We start from the raw sequence: 10169 nt of genomic DNA, 5'->3' as shown, positions 1-10169 counted from the left end.
GGAGATCCTGGACAAAGCACCAAGTCTGCTTGCCAGGTTTCCTTAAGGATAAAATGGGGGTGTTACATTTACTGACTGTGGGAATAATAACTCCCTTCCTAATTAGGGAGGTAATTACTGGGAAGATTCCCTCCTCGACCTCCCTTGAGAGAGGGTATTGCTGAACTCTAGGAAGGGGTTTTGCCGGATCTAGGCAAATTTGAACTGGTCGGGCAGTCCTGATGCAGCCTACCTGGTTGGTATGCTCAGCCCACAAACAGGGAGGAACCTTGGCCAACAATTCCTGTTGCAACAGGAAGGGCTGGGGTCGGTCTTCTCCTCTGGAGCACCCAATTGCAGGACTGTGAAGGGTTAATGTCTAGCTATTCCACCTGGAAGCAGGCGGGGCACACCCTGACTGTTTCCTAGGAGCAATGCACACATTGCTCTATCCAAGGACAAGGGCTAGATATGAACCCTGAGAACTTGATTGTTTGGACAGCAACTGTGGGAGGTTTTTTTAGCCTGGGCTCAAGGCCTGAGAACCAGGATTTTAGTAGATAGAGGATGGTAACTAAGCATATGAATCAACGTCATACATTCCTTTGTGTAGCAGTGTGTAATGCTTAGGGGGAGAAATATAATAAAAGGAGAAGGTGGAAGGCTGGGGGCAGAACAGCCCATCTCCGCTGACCAGCCTGTTTGCTTGCATAAAGCTGTGTTCTGTCTCATCACTGAACCGCAACAACTGGCGCCCAAACGTGGGGTCCTCAGCACTCACCTCGCCCGGCAAGGGTTTCAGACGCGTCACTCATCCGCTTCGTGGATCCCGGTGAGTATTTTTCATTGTGGTAAGTATGGGAAGCTCCCTCTCTGCTTTGCAAGTGCAACACCGCAATGAGCTGCAGTATTTGCTGCGTAAGGCTCAGCATGACTGCCCGGCTCGAGAACTCACTCTCCTGCTACAGGAGTTGCGTGCCAAGTGCCCGTGGTATCCTGAAGCCGGAAGCCTTAAGCTAGCGGACTGGGAGCGATTGGGCCAGACATTGCACGAAGAGCCTCGGGCGCCCGTGCAGGCTTTACATGCCTGGCACCTCTGCCGCGACGTGGTACAGTGTGTCGCCTCGGACAGACCCTCCCTCGCGAGGCTGGTGCTCTCGCCGCCCCCGTCCGCCCCTGCAGCCATCCCCCCTCCTGGCGATGCGACACAGCATGTCGCCTCGGAAAGGCCCTCTTCAGCACCAACAGAGGAGCTGCCGATCCTGCCACCCCCGTCCGCTCCTGCAGCCATCCCTCCCCCTGCTTCGCCCCCAGTGCCTCTATTACCACCGCCTCCCTGGCCTTCCCCACCGGAGCCGGTGTGTGATCACCCTCCCCCCGTGGGGCCCCCCGGAGGGTCATCTGCATCTGCTCAGAAGCTTTCGCTGGTGCAACAAATGGTTCACGCAGCGAAAGCTCGATCAGATCTTACGGCAGAGGAGCTGGCTGATCTGGTCTCCGTTTGCCCGGTGACCTGGCAGAATGATGACCAGGGCAACCCCGTGGGCACCTGGACCACTCTGCCATACTCGGTGGTTAGAGAGGTAAAGAAAGCAATTCGTGAATTTGGCCTGACTAGCACCTTTGTACATGGTCTCATTGAAGGGATGGGTACTGGGTACTCCCTAATCCCTGAGGATTGGAAAACGCTGCTGCGCATGATGTTGTCACCCAGTCAGTATGTTATTTGGCTTAGTGAGTATCGGCAGATGGCAGAACGCCAAGCCCAGGTATATAGAGAGCAAGGTATCATTTATGAGCATTTGGCAGGGGAGGGCCAGTTTGCTACTATTGAGATGCAGTCTCAACTCCCTCAGGCCGTCTTCCCCATTATTTCCACCTGTGCCCAGCATACTTTCAAGAAGGTCCCGGATTCAGGCAAGTCTACCAAAAGCTTTGTCAGTATCCGTCAGGGTGCCTTAGAGTCCTTTTTGGATTTTACCAACAGATTGCAGGAGGCTATCCTCCGACAGGTGGATAACACTGAGGCAGCTCACGAGCTCCTGTTAAAATTGGCAGTTGAAAATGCAAATGAGGATTGCCACCGTGCTCTCCAGGCAGCACAAGCCTCTGGTATTTTAGAGCTCTCAGACATGCTACGGGCGTGCCAGCACATTGGCACACAAGCCCACAAGGCTGGAGTTCTGGCTGCCACCCTCAGAAAAACTGGGAAGGAGGGGAAGCGCTGTTACCGCTGTGGTAAGGAGGGTCATTTTCAGCGGGAGTGCCGCTCATCTAAGGCACCAGCCCGACCCTCAAAGAAGTGCCCCAAGTGTGGGAAAGGTTATCACTGGGCTAATCAGTGTCGTAGCGGGTCGGGAAACCGCGCGACAGGTCCCCCCCGAACCCAGGGCCAAACGGGGGTGTTTCCTACTCAGGCAATCGCTCCTCTGCCTTGGAATCCGTAGACTCTATGAGGGCAGCGACTGCTGGAAGTGCAGGGCTTGATTTGATCATGCAGGAGGACACTGACTTTCGGCTGCCAGGGGAGGTCTGTGCCATACCTACACAGGTGACGGGACCTCTCCCTGCCGGCTTTGTAGGTCTTGTTCTCCCTCGCTCACATGCTGGGAAACAGGGCTTTTTTGTCATTCCAGGGGTCATTGATGCTGATTACACTGGCATTATTAAGGTTCAGGTGTGGACTCATCTTCCACTGTCGCTCCCGCGTGGACGGTCAATTGCACAGTTGATTTTAATCCCCTATCAGGTGCCAGCTGCTGAGGATCGAACTCGGGGCGGAGGCGGCTTTGGATCGACGTTGTCTCACTCGCCGTCTCACAGCGCGTCTTCTCCACTTGTTGCTCTGACAATGTCAGTCCGCCCCTCGAAACCTCAGTTAACACTTCTCTTAAATGATGTTCCTTTTACAGGGCTGGTGGACACTGGAGCTGACGTTACAGTGATTCGTGATTTGGAGTGGCCGGTTAGTTGGCCTACAGTTCCTTCTAAAGAGTTGTGGGGGATTGGGGGTAGCAAACCCGGGCGCCAAAGTTTGTCTTGGGTCACGGTCTCTAAACCAGGAGGCCGTGCCCTTGCTACAATCCGCCCTTTTGTGCTCCCTGTCCACCTCAATATTTGGGGCCGTGATTTACTTACAAAGTTAGACACCACCCTCGATATTAACATCTGATGGCCCAAAACCCTCCCTCACCCACCGTGCCCTCCGCCTTACCCTTGGTATGGCAATCCTTAGAGCCCGTATGGATTGACCAGTGGCCCCTCCCTCTAGAAAAGCTAAAAGCGCTTCATTCACTTGTGCAGCAGCATTTGCAAGCACAGCGATTGGAGAGCTCCACCAGTCCCTGGAACACCCCGGTGTTCGTTATTAAGAAAAAATCAGGTGCTTGGCGGCTGTTACATGATTTAAGGGAAATAAATAAACGCATCCAACCTATGGGCCCCTTGCAATTTGGCTTACCAAATCCAAATTTAATTCCTCAAACCGATCAACTTTGTGTGTTAGATTTTAAAGATTTTTTTTTTACCATCCCCCTTTGCCCTTAGAATTAGCTGCTGTTATTTTGGCCTTTCAACCTTTTGCTGATTGTCCCTTTAATTTAATTGTGGATACCCATTATGTTTATCAGGTAATTGATCATTTACCCCTTGCCCTCATTACCCCTCAGGTTGATGCAGACCTCCTTCACCTGTTTTTGTCTTTACAGCATCTTCTTGCCACTCGTCATTTCCCTTACTTTGTTGCTCATATTCGCAGTCATACCCCTCTGCCTGGGCCACTCACTGAGGGCAATGCACGCGCCGATCGCGCGTTGCGTGGTCAGGTAAATTCCCTTTTTTCTGACCCCATTGAAAGCCATGCCTTTTTTCATCAGTCTGCCTCTGTTTTGGCCCGGCAGTTTCACATTCCTGCTGATCATGCACATTCCATTGTTCGTTCCTGCCCCCACTGTGCTGCTGCTGCTCCTACTTTCTCTTATGCCGTTAACCCCCGAGGTACCGCAGCAAATCAGCTGTGGCAAATGGATGTTACTCATGTGCCACAATTCCGCCCCTATTCATTTTTACATGTTTCCGTTGATACTTATTCAGGCTTCCTTTGGGCAACCCCACAACGTGGGGAAGCCACTAACAAAATTATTCACCATTTGCTGGCCTGCTTTTCTGTTATGGGTCGCCCTTGCCAAATTAAAACAGATAATGCCCCAGCCTACTGCTCTGCAGCCCTCTCCACCTTTTGTGCCCGCTGGGACGTCCGTCTTAAACATGGAATCCCTTATAATTCCACGGGCCAAGCCATTGTTGAACGTGCCAATCGCACACTCAAAACCTTGCTAGATAAACAATTAAAACAAGGGGAGCTGTGTCTCCGAACCTTAGGAGACATTCAACAACAAATGCATATCCTCTTGTTTACTTTAAATAATTTAACACTGAATGCAGATCAGCAGACCCCTGCGGATCGGCATTTTCACAAATCTGAGGTACTGGAAAGACCGCGTGTCTTTTACCGTCAGCTGCCCGATCCACAGTGGCTGGGCCCAGCACCTCTAATCACTTGGGGTCGGGGATATGCTGCTGTGTCTCTCCCTGCAGGACCGTTGTGGGTTCCAGCCCGGTGTGTGCGACCGGCACTTAAACAACATGGCATGGCACCAGGGGCTGTCGAATCCCATACCAGAGTTTCAGCTGACCTTGGAGGAGACCGCGTTGCCCCCCGAGTCGACAACGACGGGACGGAAACGGAGGAGGCGTAGCGTCCCAAGCCAGCCCGTAACATGGGAAGCAGTAAAAGCATTGGTCGCCACGGCTCAACGAAAACTGGCAGCAGATCAGCAGCCAGAAACTCCTAAGACTTTGTTTGTGGCGATTCTCGCCCAAATCACTGCTAATTCTGTGATGATTGTGTGCCTTTTGTGCCTGTTATTTTCTGTAGGGGTTGGCTCAGAAGCGCCTCCCCCGTTACAAACCCGAAGGAGAATAAGACACTGTTCTCTGCTTATGCTAATCTTTCCTCCCAGTACTCTAGCATGGCTAATTGGGGCCCGGCCAACTATACTCTGCCTCGCACGGCTATATCCCTCCACACACCGTACCCGGCCGGGGCTCACAATGTCACCTGTGCGCGTGTAGTTAACTGCACTAGTGCAAAGGTGCCCTTGGGCTGTCAAAAAATTTCTCAATCCCTTTTAAATTGTTCCCATGCTGTTAATGTTTCATATAATTATGGCCATATCATCCTACCATCAGGATGGGTTTTTACTTGTGGTTCATGCACCTTTAATTATATTCCTGCAAATTTAAGTGATGGCACCCTTTGCTGTCTTAGTAGAATGACACTTATATTGCCTTTTGCTGGTCACAATTGTAGTAAAAGAAGTGTACCCCTTTTAGATGATTATATTGCAGATGTTAAGCTTTTGGTTATTTTGTGTTTGTAATCATTGGGCTTATTTTTTTGTTGCTGCTGTGTACAATGTATTCCTTCCTTGTTAAGACTTTGTAAAATTTTGCCCTGGAAAGCTCCCCAGGTTATGTCCTTGTCTGTCTGGGAGTTAAATAGCATGACAAAACAAATTGACGGCTACCATGAGATGGCCAACTATCAATAAATAAAAAACGGGGAGATGAAGGGTTAATGTCTAGCTATTCCACCTGGAAGCAGGCGGGGCACACCCTGACTGTTTCCTAGGAGCAATGCACACATTGCTCTATCCAAGGACAAGGGCTAGATATGAACCCTGAGAACTTGATTGTTTGGACAGCAACTGTGGGAGATTTTTTTAGCCTGGGCTCAAGGTCTGAGAACCAGGATTGTAGTAGATAGAGGATGGTAACTAAGCATATGAATCAACGTCATACATTCCTTTGTGTAGCAGTGTGTAATGCTTAGGGGGAGAAATATAATAAAAGGAGAAGGTGGAAGGCAGGGGGGGCAGAACAGCCCATCTCCGCTGACCAGCCTGTTTGCTTGCATAAAGCTGTGTTCTGTCTCATCACTGAACCGCAACAGGACTGCCAGGACCTCATTTTGACTGGGATCTGGGACATCCAAATACACACCATCTGGGGTGCAATAAATTGTACAATTTAATTTGCACAGCAAGTCTCTTCCCAAAAGATTAACAGGTGACCAGGGACTGAGGAGGAAAGCATGGTGCTCAGACAGAGGACCAATGGAGGCAGTCAGAGGTGAGGAGACGGGATGGGGAATAGGAGTGTTGTTCACTCCTACTGCATTCACTATTTCTGAGGTTACTGGAAGGGAAGGGAAGTCATTCGCGCAGAGGGTGGACCGCGAGGCACCATTATCTAGCAGGCAAGAGGTAGGGGTGCCATTAATTATACAGTTTACATATGGTCCTGTCTGGTTTAAAGGGACAAGCAGAGCGATGATGTCACCCGTCTCCTGGCTATCCTAATGACTTTGAGGGCATAAGGGAACAGGGGAACAATATTGTGGTGCAAGGGCAGGGTCGATTGGTTGGTTAAAGCAATTGGGACAATTACTTTTCCAATGGCCCACATGTCCACAACAGTAGCAGGCATCATTGCCTTGCCCCTGAGTAGGGGGACGGTGGGGACCTCTGTTGGGTCTCCCTCCTCTTCCCCTTAATGGGCGGTTGTTGTGGGGTTTCTGTATGTTCTGGATCTGGAGGGTCATTCATTTAGTTTCGATGTCATCCTTTTTCTTTTCTAACTGATGGGAGTAATGCTGGGAGGCTGCCAAAATTTTGTTAGGGTTTTTTCCCTCCCAATCCATGATACCAAGTTTTAAATGGTTTGCTAATTGTGGATTGAGTCCCTGGACAAAGGCTGCTACTATGGCTTGTTTGGCATCTTCCTCTGTGTTATCTATGCCAGAATATCTTTCGAAAACCCGCTTAAGGTGCTGCATGTAATCAGCAGGGTTTTCGCCTTTATTTTGTCTACAAGCACTAATTTTAGTCCAATCTGCCTTTTTGGGGCAGATTTTAAGAACTGCATCCAGCAGGTTATTCCGGTCTGTATTTAAATCCCTTTGATGGCTTTGGTCATTGTTGGGCCACTGGGCCTCTTGTAGGAGGCGATTTAATGTTTCCCTGAGCAGGGCCCCTCTCAGGAGTTGATTTAAATCTGCCCAATTAGGGTTGTAACAGCTTATGACTGTTCTCAATTCTTCTTGAAATTTGACAGGGTCTTCTCTTATTTCAGGAAATTTCTCAATCAAATTAAACAAATCCGTGGGAGACCAAGGGGTGTGTACGGTCACCAGGGTTGCCTGACCCGAAGCATCAACACCTGGGCCTGAGAGTTGGCACAAGGGAAACACTGCTTTATGATGGGAAAACAGGGGTTGAGGGCTGGACATGAGGGGCCCCTGGGATCATAACTTCTGTTGTCTAGTATTCCATGTTGGTGATCCGGATGAATTTTCCTGCAGTCCATCTAATTGGTCATATGGGTATTGGACCTAGACTGCTGGGAGTGCAGTCTATAGGAGAACTTCCACCGAGACTGTCCCTACATGGACTGAAATTATGGACAAATCTGTGTAGTCAGCCAAAGCTTGGCAGGGTGCAGAGAAGCTGCTGGTCCTGGTGTGAGTGGGAGAGATTGCAACAACTGCTTTAGTCGACTTGGGCTATAGTCAGGCAATCACCTCAGTCCCTGGAAAAGTCATGGAGCAGGTCCTCATGGAATCAATTCTGAAGCACTTAGAGGAGAGGAAAGTGATCAGGAACAGTCAGCATGGATTCACCAAGGGCAAGTCATGCCTGACTAATCTAATTGTCTTCTATGACGAGATAACTGGCTCTGTGGATGAAGGGAAAGCAGTGGACGTGTTGTTCCTTGACTTTAGCAAAGCTTTTGATACTGTCTCCCACAGTATCCTTGCCAGCAAGTTAAAGAAGTATGGGCTGGATATATGGACTATAAGGTGGAGAGAAAGCTGGCTAGATCGTTGGGCTCAACAGATAGTGATCAACGGCTCAATGTCTAGTTGGCAGCCGGTATCAAGCGGAGTGCCCCAGAAGTCGGTCCTGGGGCCATTTTTGTTCAACATCTTTGTGATGTTGCACTCCCTAATGTTTTATGGAAATATGCTTATGAGTGTGAATATGATGTAACTGGAATATGCTTTATGCAAATGATCTCTTGTAAGGTATCTTTACAAAGCTTATGATCTACTGAGTGTGTTCATCCCATTTGTTTGTATGTATAATTTCTGTGTCTGAAGTTAGGAGAATAAGATATAAACTAGTATTACTGATGTAAACATTAAATGGAAGCCATTAAGGGTGCTTCAGAATCAATGACCTGTAAATGGCTCTGTTTACTTGCAAACCTTCCTGGGTACTTGCAGGCCTGCCTTGGAAGAATGGAGGCTGGGGTCTTGCAGGACATGTGAACATGTCACCTGACACTGGAATCCATCTTAAACCTAGTGCTTTTCCAGTTAGAAGGAGGGACCCAGAGAGACAAAAGATTCTTGCCTTGTGCCAAAGCTTTAAAAGGGGGTGGAACAGAACAAAGGTGGCTGCCAATCATGAGCACACCCCTGCTTTTCACCTAAGATGTTTGCTGGAACTAACAAGGACTATGCCAAGGAAAAGGATTGGGCCCAGATTAGAAAGGAGTCCAGGCTGTGAAAGGTTTCAGAGTGGTAGCCGTGTTAGTCTGTATCAGCAGAAAGAACGAGGAGTACTTGTGGCACCTTAGAGACTAACAAATTTATTTGAGCATAAGTTTTCATGGGCTAAAGCCCACTTCATCAGATGCATCCAGTGGAAAATACAGTAGGAAGATATATATATACAGAGAACATGAAAAAATGGGCGTTGCCATACCAACTCTTAACGAGACCAATAACCTAAGATATTATCAGCAGGAGGAAAAAAACTTTTGTAGTGATATTCAGGATGGCCCATTTAAAACAGTTGACAAGAAGGTGTGAGTAACAGTAGGGGGAAAATTAGCATGGGGAAATAGTTTTTAGTTAGTGTAATGACTCATCCACTCCCAGTCTTTATTCAAGGTGTTTCTCGTTGGAGTCTGTTTTTTAATTTTTTTTTTTAATAATTGCAACTTTTAGGTCTGTGAAAGAAGCTTATTGGAACATCTCTGAGGGTGAGATGTTACCTGTAATCACAAAAAGAAAAGGAGTACTTGTGGCACCTTAGAGACTAACCAATTTATTTGAGCATAAGCTTTCGTGAGCTACAGCTCACTTCATCAGATGCATAAAGTGGAAAATACAGTAAGGAGATTTATATACACACAGACAATGAAAAAATACACATTGTAAGGAGAGTGATCACTTAAGATGAGTTATTACCAGCAGGAGAGTGGGGTGGGGGGAGAGAAAACCTTTTGAAGTGATAATCAAGGTGGGCCATTTCCAGCAGATTTCCAGGAGTTAACAGGAACGTCTGAGGAACAGTGGGGGGGGGGGGGCGGGCTGGGGAGGGGAGGAATAAACAAGGGGAAATAGTTTTTACTTTGTATAATGACTCAACCACTACCAGTCTCTATTCAAACCTAAGTTAATTGTATCCAATTTGCAAATTAATTCCAATTCAGCAGTCTCTAGTTGGAGTCTGTTTTCGAAGTTTTTTTGTTGAAGGATAGTCACTTTTAGATCAGAAATCGAGTGACCAGAGAGATTGAAGTGTTCTACAACTGGTTTATGAATGTTATAATTCTTGACATCTGATTTCCTATACCGGAAACGTCTTTCCCCCCAAAATCCTCCCCAAAACCCTACACCCCCTTTCCTGAGGAAGGCTTGATAAAAATCCTCACCAATTTGCATAGGTGACCACAGACCCAAACCCTTGGAGCTTAAGAACAATGAAAAAGCAATCAGGTTCTTAAAAGGAGAATTTTAAAAGAAGAAAAAGTAAAAGAATCACCTCTGTAAAATCAGGATGGTAAATAACTTACAGGGTAATTAGATTCAAAACAGAGAGAATCCCTCTAGGCAAAACCTTAAGTTACAAAAAGACACAAAAACAGGAATAACCATTCCATTCAGCACAGCTATTTTATCAGCATTTTAACAAAACAGAATCTAACGCAAATCTAGCTATATTACTTACTAAGTTCTAAGACTCCATTCCTGTTCTGTTCCCGGCAAAAGCATCACACAGACAGAGAGAGAGGTTTTGTTTCTCCCCCCCTCCAGCTTTGAAAGTATCTTGTCTCCT

The 10169-nt window shown here is 47.7% G+C and overlaps 1 protein-coding gene across 1 annotated transcript; it reads left to right on the top strand.

Annotated features, from left to right (window-relative positions):
- The first annotated feature begins 350 nt into the window (after positions 1–350).
- LOC311518411 (uncharacterized protein) lies at positions 351–5959 on the top strand. The gene is made up of 2 exons (XM_084624210.1): positions 351–1562; positions 4576–5959. The coding sequence occupies exons 1-2, from the start codon at positions 837–839 to the stop codon at positions 5110–5112; spliced, it is 1263 nt and encodes a 420-aa protein (XP_084480336.1). The 5' UTR covers positions 351–836; the 3' UTR covers positions 5113–5959.
- Positions 5960–10169: the final 4210 nt, after the last annotated feature.

This window comes from Lepidochelys olivacea, assembly GCF_965140295.1.
Source record: "Lepidochelys olivacea isolate rLepOli2 genome assembly, chromosome: 3".
Taxonomy (NCBI): Eukaryota; Metazoa; Chordata; order Testudines; family Cheloniidae; genus Lepidochelys; species Lepidochelys olivacea.
Note: the sequence above shows the minus strand (reverse complement) of the source record. Positions and strands in the feature narration are given on the sequence as shown.

Excerpts from the sequence above, each read along its gene's own strand:
- LOC311518411 (XM_084624210.1), top strand. The coding sequence starts at position 837 with ATGGGAAGCTCCCTCTCTGCTTTGCAAGTGCAACACCGCAATGAGCTG. Across the intron at positions 1,563-4,575 it reads CATACTCGGTGGTTAGAGAG|GACCGTTGTGGGTTCCAGCC; the intron begins GTAAAGAAAGCA and ends CTCTCCCTGCAG.